Raw genomic sequence first — 14093 nt, forward strand, 5'->3', positions numbered from 1 at the left:
AATTGTCTTCCGCTCCGAATTATAATGTTCTACACACTCCAGAATCAAGTCTGGACACTGAATAGTAGGAGGAAAACTAGCTGCCGCAACAATTTTGCTCTTGACAATTTTGACAGTTGTTGGTGATGGACTATGCCCTGTTGTCCCAAACATTTTGATCTTGAATGCAACCAGATTGAATGTGCCCAAATTTGTATCATTGATTTCCTCCCATCTGGAATTCATCTGGGAACGAGGAAGGAAACCTTTCATCTCTGCCTTGATCAATGCCTTCCTGGAGAGGGTAGCTGCCTTGCTTGATTCTGCCATCCTGAAAAGCACCTTGGAAAAGATGAAAACCACTCTTCACTTCTCCAATTCTTCTTTCTTGAATCCTGCATGTGAGAAATGAAATGCCTCTCCATGCTTATATAGAAACCTTCAAATCGTACTGCTAAGTTAGGAGGCATCAATTTAGCAATTGAATTCATGATGCGTCATACTTTCCCAATCACTACGCCATGCAAAAGAAACTTCCCTTGTGAGCGAGTTCAAATTTAGAAGTTTCATTTAATGCACTAAGTTATGCATCATAATTGGAAGATTCCCTTCGCCAACTCATTAACTCCCACTCTTTCAAATTTCAGAGGGAAATTGAAAGATTCTTTAGGATTCGCTTGATTTCATTCTAACTTGTTGCTTTCTGCTTTTGAATGAATTTTCACGCCCATTTCAACATCCCTTATTTTATAGGGATCCTCCTAAAATTTAGGAGCCAGGTTCATTACATTCTGATAAAATTCAGTGTCTAAAAATAGAAAATTCAAAAAAATTTCCGAGGGGATTTTACTTTTGATTCCTCTTTGACCGTTTGACTTTCATGCCTTAGACAAATTTTCAATTTTCAAGCTTAAGCATGGAATTCACCATGTCTTGGAATTTGTTCATTTTCTATGCCTCCAAGCACCCCTCAATTTGGTGGTTTCCATTAGTCTAGGGCGCTATTTCCATGTGTAGAGGAATTCATCAACTTTTGATTTCTCCATGACCCCTCAATTTCAGCGCCTTGATCATGGCTTGGGTGCTAAACTTGATGAAGGAGGAATTCGCACTTTTTTTGAATCTTCCATCACCTTCTTGTTTTGGCGCCTTCCTTTCATCTTGGGCACTATTTCACCTAAGGAAGGAATTCACAACTTTTCCTTCCCTCCCTGACCTCTTTACTTCAGTGCCCTCCTAAGGAGTAGGGCAAAATTTTGCCTTGGTCATGGATTTATTGACTTCTCTACGCATTCCATGCCTTGTGTGTTTTAGCACTCTCTTGAATTTCACTATGGAGGAGGATTTCATCATTTTGTCCATTGTCCATGAGCACACCACTTTACCGCCCTCCCTCATGTCTAGGCGCTACTTCTCTCTGTGGAAGGAATTCCATTCCTTGTCCATCCTTCCTTGATCCCTCCAATTTAGCGCCCTATTACTTTCTTGGGCGTGATTTTGCCTTGGTCATGGATTCTCACACTTTCCATGCTATCCTTGCCTTCTCTAGTTTGGCACCCTTGGCCAAACTTGGGCGCTGAATTGACTTGGGCAAGGATTTTTATTGAATGTTGAATCCTCCATGAGACTTCCATTTGGAGCCCTCCACAAGATTTGGGTGGAATTTCACTAAGTGGTGGAATTCACAATTTTCCATGCTTTCAAGACTTGGATGGATTTTGAGGTTCTTCCAGATCAGGCCACCATATAAGAATTTGGGGTGGTTTCCCAGACTTAGACAAATTTCTTGAGCTTTCCTTTTCAGGAATGGGCTTCCAGCACTTAACCATTTTCTGACCCTCCCTGTCTGCTTTTTGACTTTCTGGAATTAGAAGTAGTCGCGAATGCCTGATTTTTGTCACCTTGCCCGAATGGTTCTGTCAGAACAAACTTTTCAAAAATAGAAACCTTTAAAATGTCAGTGTTAGATCCCTAGACAGGACACAGGAATGACTTACTGTAAATAGAAACTTACTAAAAATAGTAAGTTTGATTTTTGGCAAGATGACGACATTCTGAGACAGTAAAATCCCTAAAAAATAGGAACTTTCTAAAAATAGAAAGTTGCTTAGTTTTGGCTCAAATTTTACTAGGAGGTTCCTTTAAGGGCCCTGGTTCCAGTTGTATGCTTAGTTTCTTCAAAATCTTAACAGAAACCCCTAAAATCTAGGATGAAATGCAGAAACCCTAAAAAAGACAAAACAGGCCCTTAGACTTCACCAAATTTGCTCAAACGAAAAGCAGACTTAATCAAAACGGCCCTCGAACACTTGCAAAGCGGAGGGACTGATGAGATTGCCACCAAAACCCACAAAACACCAAAACCAAATGACCAAAAGGACCTAAAAGTTATCTGTCACCGCACACCGATTGCTGGAGGGAGTATACCGTACGGTCACCACCGTGCGTTCTAAGGAAGTCATATGAATTACACCGTACGTGGAGCAATAGTGTTTGAAGGAGACCGTACTGCGTACGGAACATCTCAGTGGTATCAGAGTTGGTGATCTTGCTAGCCTATCGTGTAGTGGATGCAAGTGTACACTAGAAGGAGGTACCGTTATGCCGACTGAATGGGGGAACCACAGGATCCTGCAAGAGAAGTCATGGCACTATTAAGGGAGGTTACCAGAAGCCAAGCTCAGCTCAGCTCAATGACACCATAACCAGAGGGGAGCAACGACAACAAATCATGGAGGAAACCTTACGACAATTGGCCATGGGAAAAACGAATGGAGAACAAAATGGGCAGGGCGATGATTCGGTCACTGGAAGGTCAAACTTCCAACGCTCACATTCACGGCTGCTGATGCTGACTTTTCTTCAGAAATCAGAAGCCCCATGCAAGGAGCAAGAACCCACCTTTCAGGAGATGCAAGCACAGTTGAACAAAGATTGGAGGGATGCAAATCTCGAGGGGGACATATCCTTCAAGGATTATGCTGAGCTCCGGATGAAATACTCGAGTGGTAGAAGTCGGGGCTATTATGGACACTATAACAATGACATCAAGCGGAAGGTTGGTAAGATCAACCTGTCATCCTTTGATGGGACCAGAGCAACCTCAGCACAAGCTTGGGTTCAAAAAGCAAATACCTACTTCCAACTCAACCTGATGCCTGAAGATGAAACTATCAAGTTTGCAACACTTCATCTGGAAGGAGTCACTGACGAATGGTGGCATCATGGAATGGTCACTCTTGACCATGACTAGATAACTTCGTATGCCGACCTCACGGAGAGGCTCATAGACCGATTTGATGGGAAGGATCCAGAACTCAATTTCAAGGAGCTGGCACAACTAAAATAGTCGGGACCTGTGGACAGTTACATCACAGAGTTCCAAAGGCTATCCGTGTTGGTAATAGACATCTCAGAGCGAAGATTGGTAGTATTGTTCATGGACGGATTGATGGAACCACTGAAAGGTTGGGTGAAAGGGTTCAACCCCAACACTCTCATGGAAGCAAACAAAAAGGCCCATAACATGGCAACATCTTCCTCTTCCAAAAATTTTGCACATACCAAACCACCCTTCGTTCCGACGAAGGATAATAAACCCTTTCCGAAGAAGTCATCGCTCGATAAAGCCACAAAACAGGAAATCAGAAGGAAGAAGCTTTGTTTCACTTGCAGGGAGCCATGGGAGCCAGGACACCGATGTTTGGGCAAAGAGAAGATTCACTATATTGAGGTGATGTCCGATGGAGAAGAGGAGCATGAGGAAAGTGAACCACCAAGAGATGAATCTGCCAAAGAAACCAGCTTGGCGGAGAGAATCTCCACATTGGTACGGAGCGGAGGCATCATTGCCACACTGGCGGGTACCGCAAGGTGCAGTGTCTTTAGGGTACGTGGTACACTTCAAGGGCAACGAGTCCTTGTTATGCTCGACAGTGGGGCCTCGCTCAACTTCGTAAATTCATCACTCATCACTTGAAGGGGTTTGTGTACAAAGGAGCATGAAGGGTTCGATGTCAATGTGGCAGGAGGCAATCTCCTATCATGCACTCACCTAGTTCCGCAACTGAGCATCACCATGGGAAATTACACGATGACAGACAATTTCTTTTTAGTAGGTCTGGATGACACGGATGTCATATTGGGCATTCAATGGATGGAGACCCTCGACCAGTACACGGAAAGCTTCAAAAGGATGTTCTCATTCGAGGTGGATGGCAGGAAGGTGGTTCTCAAAGGAATGTCGAATGGCAGTCCGAGGGAGATTTCCACCAAACGGATGGAAGCCATCTTTAGACATGATGAAGTAGTCTAGGCAGCACATTGCTTGATCTTGACAAAACCTGTGAAAGGGCAACCGACTTACTACCTGGATGAGGAACTTCAGGCGGTTTTGGATAAGCATAGTTGGTCTTCGCTAATATTCCACCTGGTATACCCCCACACCGAGGGTTTGAGCACACCATCGAGTTGGAGGAAGGAGCAAAACCCGTTATCACGACACCCTATCGCCACCTGAAGAAGTTCAAAGAAGAGATAGAGAAAACGATCCAGGAACTCCTCGATAAAGGATGGATCCGGCCCAGCTCTAGCCCCTTTGCGTCCTTGGTGGTACTGGTGAAGAAGAAGGATGAAACTCTCAGAATGTGTGTTGACTACCGTGCATTGAACACGAAGACTATCAAGAATAGATACCCTATTCCCAGGATCGATGAGCTGCTAGATGAACTACATGGCGTAGTCTATTTCTCCAAAATTGATCTCCGCTTCAGGTACCATCAGATCCGTATGAGGGAGGAAGATGTGGAAAAGACAACCTTTCGTTGCCATTACAGACACTATGAGTTCTTGGTCATGCCATTTGGATTAACCAATGCTCCGGCCACTTTTCAGTCCTGCATGAACCACATCTTCAACAAGTAACTGTGTAAGTTCCTATTGGTATTCTTCGATGACATACTCATCTACAACAAGACTTGGGAGGAACATCTAGGACATTTGGATGAAGTATTGGGGATTATGAAATCGCAATCATTATATGCCAAAAGGTCCAAATGTGAATTTGGAATGACTGAGGTCCTGTACTTGAGTCACGTCATCAGCGCCCGGGGGGTACAAGTTCACCAGGAGAAGATTCCGGCAATTCTGGACTGGCCTCCACCCAAGACTCTCTCGGAGCTATGTGGATTTTTTGGATTGTGCAGTTATTATAGAAGGTTTGTGAAAGGATTTTCATAGCTTGGTACACCACTGACAGATCTGACAAAGAAAGGATCCTTCCATTGGAATGCGCAGGTACGTGTTCGGTTTTGGCACTACCAGACTTCACTCGCCCTTTCATCCTGGAGTGCGATGCCTCAAGAGAAGTCATTGGAGTGGTGTTGATGCAAGACCATCACCCCATTGCGTTCGAGAGTCAAAAGCTCTCGAGAGCTGAGCAGTTGTACTCCATCTATGACAAGAAGGTGCTCGCCATCATGCACGCATTGACAAAGTTTTGGTAGTACCTCGTTGGGGCTAAGTTTGTCGTATGGACAGACTACAACAACATGCGATATTTCTTGGAGCAAAGGGTCTGAACGAACGACAACAGAAGTGGGTGAGCAAAGTCTAGGCATTTGATTTCGACATTGAGTATGTGAAGGGCAAGAATAACGTGGTAGCCGATGCCCTGTCAAGAAGGCCTGCCATATGTTCTCTATCCTAGATTTCAATGGATTGGAAGGAACATTTGTTGGTTGAATACTCCAAGAATACTTTTGCCTGCGAACTGATGGATGGTCAAGTGCAGGATGACCGATACAAGGTGGTTGATGACATCATTTACTACAAGGACATAATTTATCTGGTACCCGAGTCCAAGATGAAGGAAAAGATTTTGAAGGAAATGCAGTACTCTCCCTTAACCGGACACCCGGGATACTTGGAAATTTACAGACAGATCCGAGAAAGGTTCTCCTGGAAGGGACTTAAGAATGATGTTTTGTAGTATGTGCGGGAATGCTCCACCTGTTAGTAGAACAAATCTGAGCACACCTTACTGGTCTGATTGCTGCAACCACTGCCAATCCCCGACCAGAAATGGGATAGCATCTCGATGGATTTCATTACTGGGCTCCCCAGAGTGCAAGGAAAGGATTGCATTTTCGTCGTGGTAGACCGCCTGACCAAGTATGACCATTTTTTTGCCATCCCCACAGGATACCAAGCAGTTCAAGTGGTCGAGTTGTTCTTCCGTGAGGTATTCCGCTTACATGTTCTACCACGAAACATAGTAAGTGACAGGGATAGCCATTTTTTGAGTACCTTCTGGATGGAGTTATTTTGGTTGGCAGGAACTGAGTTGTCGCCCAGCACGAGCTACCATCCACAGACAGACGGACAAACCGAGATTGTGAACAAATGGCTGGAGGGTTATCTCAAGAACTAGGTCTCAGCACAACAGAAGGCTTGGGTTTGTTGGCTACATTTGGGTGAACACTGTTACAACACCACCTATCACATGTCGATAGGCATGCCACCCTTCAAAGCACTGTATGGTTATGAACCTTCTTCATTTGTTGATCTGGCATTGGGAGATAGTCGTGCACCAAGGGCCAAAGATTGTCTTCAGGAGAGTTTGGACATCCTGACATCTCTCAAAGATAACCTGCAAAGGGCTCAAAACCAACAAAAGATGTATGCCGACCAACACTGGGTTGAGCAAAATTTTGAGGTGGGCGATCTGGTATACCTCCAACTTCAACCGTACAGACAATCCTCCTTGAAGACAAGTGGTAAGGAGAAGTTGAAGTCGCGTTTCTATGGACCCTACAAGGTGGTTCGGAGGGTGGGCGAAGTTGCCTATGAGTTGGAGCTTCCTGAGGGGAGTCGGATTCACAATGTTTTTCACGTGTCATGTCTCAAGAAGGTCTTTGGGCAGCGCGTCACAGTATCCAAGGATCTGCCACCCATCGATGAAGAAGGAAAACTAATTCTGGAACCGGCGGAGATCATCGATGTCAGAGAAAAGAGGCTGAGATCGCGCAGAGTCAAGGAGTTCCTTGTGTGCTGGAAGGATCTACCCATCGAGGATGCCACCTAGGAAGGCGAGCAAATTCTAGAGCATCCAAGTCTGCAATTGCTTGAGGGCAAGCAATTTTTGGCTTGGGAGGACTGTGATGTCCCCTATATAATTAAATAATAAAATTAAAATACTTTATTGTAAGGCCCCAAATTTAATAACAAACCTTTCGAGCCCTTTATTTAATTAGATTAGTCAAGTCTTAGTTTGGTTGTGTTGGCCCGTTTGTAACCCTTGGGGAAATTTCTCGGAGCCCATATTTATGGCCGAGTCTGTCATTTGTGTTGGTATGTGAATTTGATATTGTTCTTTATATGTGCAAATTCCAGTTGGAGTTCAACTTGTCTGCCATTTTGGAGGTGAGAGATCCTCCCTACTTGGCATCTGTAGTTTCGGTGGGAGTTTCTCCTCACCCTATTCTGCTTCTGTTCGAAGTCTGTGTAATCTGTTGTGCGATCATTATCAATATAATTTCTCTTTGCATGTACGAATCCTCAGATTATTCCTTCTGGCAAGTGCGAATCTTCATCTAAGTCCCTTGTGTCTAAAATATTAATAATTCATTTCATTCCTCTATAAACACCGATTGTCTAAGCGTTTGGAGGACTCGAGGAGTGGGACTCGGTGGATATTCACTCACCGTACGACCAACATTACCATACGCCTAGTTCGTACTACCATCCCCACTGTACGGTCAAGGCACAACTTATCACCATACGACCAGCACTGTCGTACGCTCAGTTCGTACTACCATCCCCATCGTATGGTCAAAACACAACATATTACTGTACGGCCAACACTCACCGTACGGTCCAAGTCACTGATCCGTCACCGCACATTGATTGCTAGAGGGAGTATACCATATGGTCACCACCGTACGTTCTAAAGAAGCCATACGAATTACACCGTACGTGGAGCAATAGTGTTTGAAGGAGATCGTACTGCGTACGGAACATCTCATATTTTTAGCAATATGCTATTTATACTAAGTACTATTTTTGGCAGTGCTATTTTTGGCAGGGATTGTGCAATTCATCTCAGTGGCTATTTCTAACAGTATTTCGGCAGGATCCTTTGTTCACTTAGATGACTATTTTTAGTAGTCCAGTTCAGAGCTCCAACTCAGTTCAGTTTTGGTAATTTCTAGCATTTTAGTCCTCGGCTCAATTTGGCAATAATCAATATTTGAGGTGAAGGTATTTTTATTATATTACTACCTTAGGCATAAGGTTTTAATATTTGATTATTTTATGGATGGACGACTTAGGAAAAAAAAAAGAGAAAATAATATTTTTATCCTAAGTCTATTTGGCAAAATATTTTACCTTCATAATGGGGTGCCAGAGTGCAGTTTATTGGACTTAGTCATTTATCATTTAAATGACTTAAGGTAATATTTTATTTTGGCATCATATTCTATTGTTGAATTAATTGTGTTAATTCGGCATCATACTTTTGAAATATTTAGCAGAACTTTAGCCTATGGTTGAATATTTTGACGCCACTATGGAGGGATAAGGGATTGAATTAAAAAAGATACATTTGATTTATATGGTGATGTCGTTTATGCTTTTGATGACCACTTTGAGGATAGATTAATGTTTTATTCCCTAAGTCTGGACGCCCATGGAGGTATTTTTTATTAAAAAGAATTACAACTTTACATTGCATTTGATGGTTGATTATTTGGGCGGCCACTAAGGGGAAAAATATGATTTTTGCCAAGTTAAAGTTATCTTGGTTTGGATGCCTAAGTGTAATGCCATTTCATTTCATTTCATGGCAATTTGGAAGGAGTTGAATTTGAATTTGGGGCTCCATAAAGTTGTAAATAAGAGTGCTAGGCTCTTGTTTTGATATCTCAGACAATTTAGACCGTTATGCTATCAGATTGACTCCAGACAATCTTCAAGGGTGAATACCTCCTAGGGCTCTTGACAGACTTTGAGTGTGAGACATCACTCCTAGCTGTGATTGGATATTCTTAATGTGTGATTCGATTTTAGTGTGCATTTTCAGATTTTCAGTGTAGTGTAGATTTCATTGTTGTTGGTTTTTGGTGTGGCTGAAGTGATCTTCTGTTCATATCTCCCTACCTATTGATTATATCATTCTAGGTATTGGCTCTGAAGTTTCCTACTACCAAGGCGATGATGTCTACCAATTTACACCCCCAAGTTTGCTGAATTGGATTTATTGTTGCAAATCAAACTTTTCAGCTGGGACATCTTTTTCATCGCTGCCTCGGGTTGCGTGCTGATTGTTTGTGGTGTTCGCGGTGCAGTTTTGAGGTTCTATTTGCATTGTCTATGTTATATCTCTCATTTGCTTTTGATTTGGTGCAATTCGGAGTTGATTTGGGGAAGTTGTGAGCATTTTAGTGAGTCCGTAGCTTGCTGGTCTGCGTATTTTCAGTGTGTTATTGTTAATTTCAGAATTTGTAGTTGGTTGTGTGAAGAGCTTTCTTGGTGTGCCCTGAGATTTTTGGTGTTGGGAGTTGATTTTGGGGTGTGTAAGTTTATTGGTGTGGAAAGAAGGAAGTTGGTTATTATTTGTTGTTGTTGGTCCTCTTCTTTACTTCTATGATTCATATTGTAATGCTGGTAGTAGTACTAACAACAGTTCCTATTGCTCTTTCTTGTCCCACTGCATAAGTGGAAGAGGCTGGCCATGCTGCCTATCTTGGAATAGTGATTTTCTCTTAGTTTGTAATCCATATTATGCATTGTAAGCTGGTTAGTAGTACTAACAGCCATCTGATTGGATTATTGCTTTAATTCCCACTGCATAAGTGGAAGAGGCTGGCTTTGCTGCCTATTTTGGATATTGTAATACTGTCCTCCCGCTGCATAAGCGGTAGAGTTGATTTGAATTTCATTTCTAGTCCTCCCGCTGAACAAGTGGTTAAGTGATTGCACTCTTCAGTTATTTGGCTTGTCCTTGGCTGGTTTACCGCCAAGTGATTGCATTGCTTTCAATATCCCGCTGTATAAGCAGAAGGGGCTGGCTTGCTGCTCGAAGATTGTAATCATTTTCAGTTATTGTCATCTAATGATCCCCTCATCATTGTATGCTCTCACCCTCCCAGATTGGGCTCTCAGTGATCAGAAAGCGGAGGGTTACTTTCAGCAGCATTTGGTTTTCATTTCCTAACCGTAACAAGTGTTGTGTTGAATGTAATTGTGGAAAAAATTTGGGAAAAATTAAGGGGGATATTACAAGGGTCCATGGACTAAGGACTAGCATGAGTGAACCTCCCTATTAGACAAGGACAAAATGTTGAACGCAAGTGAGGTTCAATCAAGGACAAAAAATGCATTCCGCTCTTCGATCTCGGACTGAATTCCTACCTTGAAATTCCTAAATTTAGACAAGAATTTTGAAAAATCTTCCTTATTCTCTGATCCTGTCAAGGTCGAAAAATTTGACCTTGACAAGGAATTTCTCTTGTCTAGGTATTGAATGCTCAAATATTTCCATTGTTCCTCAACACTTAGCAAATCTCAAATCCAGTTGACAACTTTGCAACAATTTTGCACTTTGACAACATTGACAACTTTTCTCGTTCAATAATAACATTTGACAATTTTGACAACCTTTTCTAACTTGACCTCATTTCTCAATCTTGATGCGTCCACCATGGATTCTAGACTTAAAACATGAATCCCTGACTCGATCACACCCTAAGGACAAAACATTGCACTTGTAAGATATTCCAAAGGTCACTCAACACTCGCCCTATCTCAGACTGACAAGACATACCCTTCTCACAAGCAAAGGTTAAAGGACACTAAACCATTGCCAAGCTAAAACTAAGCACAAATGATCAAGTCGGAAATCGAAAAAGTGGGGGTCCCCATTTGCAATGGGGCGCTGTGTGAAAATATCACAACAGGTCCCTTTATTCTAAGAACATGCCACATTTTGTCATAAGGGAATTGGTTACAATTTTGACTTGTGAACATTTCAAGAGTCTCATTATAATGCTAAATTTACAATCTTGAGGCTCTATGAGCAATATATGGTACTGCACAATAGGAAAACTGCCTATGACAATTTGGTGCTGAACTATGATGATAATTAGAATGAACCTTGCAGTAAGAGTTGGCCTTTGCAGTGACATCTGAATGAATGTGACTGTCCAAAATAACTGTGAAAAGAAAACAAACGAGAAAGAAATATCTTTGGGTGATGCAAGATTGCTCGGCCCTTCAGATGCTCCTTCCTCAAACAAATATTTACATTTTTTCCTACACATGTAGCATGACTCAGATATCATTCAAATTTTTTCTTTATGTATGAGATTGTTTATGTTTTCCCATGCCTTCTAGCAAAAAAATTGTTCCAATTGGTCTCATACACTGTATATTTCTCAAAAGGCTTGATTATGCAAGACTAAGATAGCCTACTTTAAGTTCATTCACATTTTTACCTATTTCTTGTATACATTTTTTGATTTGCTTATTTTAATATTTGTTTGATACCATTGTTAGCCCAGATCCTTCCCCATGACATTTTTACCCACTACTCAAGTACATATTATATAGTGTTCTATTTTTTATTCTCATCCATTCTGTTTATTTTTTAATCTAAATGCAAAAGCCCTATCTATTCAATATTTTTTCTTGTTTCTTTGTGTGGTTAATAATTTTATGCTCCTCTATGCACAGGACAAGGTGACGATTACCAAGTCCAACTTGCAGTGGGGCAATGTCCCAGGAATTGTATATACTATGTCACTCCTGCTCAAAGGATTATATTGGATGAATTACTTCAAAGGTTTTAGTTTATCTCAAGCATATTTATCATGAATTACTACTGCAATTTTCTGTTTTTGATTGAGAACTTTTTTGTTGTTCTTTCTAAATAGTAGTAGCTTCTTGTAAATTTCAAAATTTTATCTTTATATGCTAATGTTCCACTCTTCCTATATGCCAGGGCTTTGAATGGAACCTATTTGTCAACTGAAGCAAGCTTGTTGGAGTCACTAATTGCTCGTGCCAATTTTGAGAATAATAGATATCAAGGTCACCCAAAAAGGAAGGCAAAGCACAGTACAGAATGGGTGGACTGGTTTTGACTCATCATAAACAATAGGAGGATCTATTACTGCTTTGAACAAAACTTATTTCATGACACTAGTAACTCAATCAAATGTTGCATTTTAACATTATTCAAATTATCCCAGTAGGTTAAGAAAAACACCTGTCTATGATCATACCCTTTTTTGTCATTAGTAAACACTTGTTGCATCATGGTATTGGCTTGTTCCATCTTCTTAGATATCAACATTATCTGCAAAAAAGACTAGTTGGAAACTCTGAAAATGCAAGTATCAGAACCAAGTATAGACAAGTGACAAGGTCCAAAACAACTAAAATTTTGGGGTAAATCCAAGGAAACAAGGAATTGGTCAGAGAATTCATTGCAAGTTTGAAACATTGAGGAATTGATAGGAAACTAATAGATAAATCTAGTTCAAGAGACAATTCTGGTCGAAGAATAAAAATACTTTATTATTTCTTGGATCAATAGTTTATTTGAACAATCAGTCAGAATATTTTGGTAATGCAAAAGGTCAAACAATAAAACCATACAAAAAAGATAAAATTCTTGTTTAATACAGCAAAAATCAATCAAAATGAAGTCCTCTTAATTAACATGGCAAAATTTGATCGAAAGAAAGTCAAAGGACAATACCAAGTTGCACAAATATTAGTGCTGACATCAGCTATACAATTTGCCCAAAAAACTCGCTCTTTTCTCCCCAAAGTCAATAAGAGCAAACTTGATAAATGATGGATTAAGATTAGTTGAAAATGGTTCATAGGTTTTTTGAGTTCTAATTGATGCTAACTTGGTTGCTAAGTCAGCCAGCTAACAACACTAATTATATAATAAATTATAATGAAATTAGTCCCCAAATTAAAAGGAAATGAGTACTCAGTGTTTGTAAAAGAATGATTAGATGGCACCTACTTGAATCTGTTGGTGTTGGAAATAAGCCACACCTGGACCGACGATGGACTGGTCCAAGAGGGGCCAGTAGCTCAGTGGTAGAGCACTCCAGCAACGTATGGAAGGTCCTAGGTTCGAGTCCTAGCTGGTCCATTTCTCAACATAGTATCAGAGCCAGGTTCAGGCTAGGAGCCCCAAGCACACGAGAGGTGTGGCTTAAGGGGGGGTGTTGGTGTTGGAAATAAGCCACACTTGGACTGACGATGGACTGGTCCAAGAGGGGCCAGTAGCTTAGTGGTAGAGCACTCCGGCAGTGTATGGAAGGTCCTAGGTTCAAGTCCTAGCTTGTCCATGTCTCAACAAGATCATCTAAATTGAAGTTGAATTCTGGTGGAGCCTTAAAATAAAATTCATAGCTGGATTTGCATGTATTATAAGCAATGAGCATGGTAAAATGGTTATGGCCTCTTCTATGTTCATCGATCATGGGATAAACAACAAGGTTCAAGCTTTCACTTAGTAGAAGGTCTAGGTTTGGCTAAAGAGCTTCACATTTATTTTCTCCAATTGACAAAACCGTTGGTGGTCCAATTCCAGTATATAAGCAAGACATTTGTTCCATAGTTGGGAGCTTTAACACCAATTGTTGGCCCAATTTGACCACTTTGATTAAGGTTAACATGGTCTACTTCCTTTGTAACAAGGGCGCCCATTAAATTTATGGTTCAAAGGTTTTAAGTTAGATGACGCGATCTCATAAAAGAAGGATGTTGATGTGGCATAAGGAGAGTCCTTGGTTACATATTTTTTTCCACATGTGGGAAGATATCCATTGTGAGATGAGGATTTATTGCGGTGGCTTACTTTGTCTTCTCAAAATATTGTTCTTTTTTGAGGCCTTCCTCCGCTCATTGTTAATTCTATTTTTGTGGCCTGCATTATTGTCAAACCATGAATCACTACATGTTCTTATGGTAGGAAGTGTTCTTTAGAGGGAAAGTTTTCATTCTAGGTTTGATATGATATTCATGGTGACATAAGGGATTTGTTTTTTGTTTGTACATGATATCTTAGGCTCCAAAGGATGAGGATA

The 14093-nt window shown here is 41.1% G+C and overlaps 1 protein-coding gene across 4 annotated transcripts in view; it reads left to right on the forward strand.

The window, feature by feature from the left end:
- LOC131029217 (uncharacterized) overlaps nt 1-12297 on the forward strand; it is a 201151-nt gene extending 188854 nt beyond the window's left edge. For all 4 annotated transcript variants that reach the window (XM_057959630.2, XM_057959632.2, XM_057959633.2 and 1 more), the window contains 2 exons: nt 11713-11821; nt 11981-12297. In XM_057959630.2, the coding sequence (XP_057815613.1) occupies nt 11713-11821; nt 11981-12122 (251 nt within the window). In that variant the 3' untranslated portion in view covers nt 12123-12297. The remainder of the gene's footprint in view (nt 1-11712; nt 11822-11980) is intronic.
- The last annotated feature ends 1796 nt before the right edge of the window (nt 12298-14093 follow it).

The sequence above is a fragment of the Cryptomeria japonica genome, chromosome 3, assembly GCF_030272615.1.
Source record: "Cryptomeria japonica chromosome 3, Sugi_1.0, whole genome shotgun sequence".
In the NCBI taxonomy this organism is placed as follows: domain Eukaryota; kingdom Viridiplantae; phylum Streptophyta; class Pinopsida; order Cupressales; family Cupressaceae; genus Cryptomeria; species Cryptomeria japonica.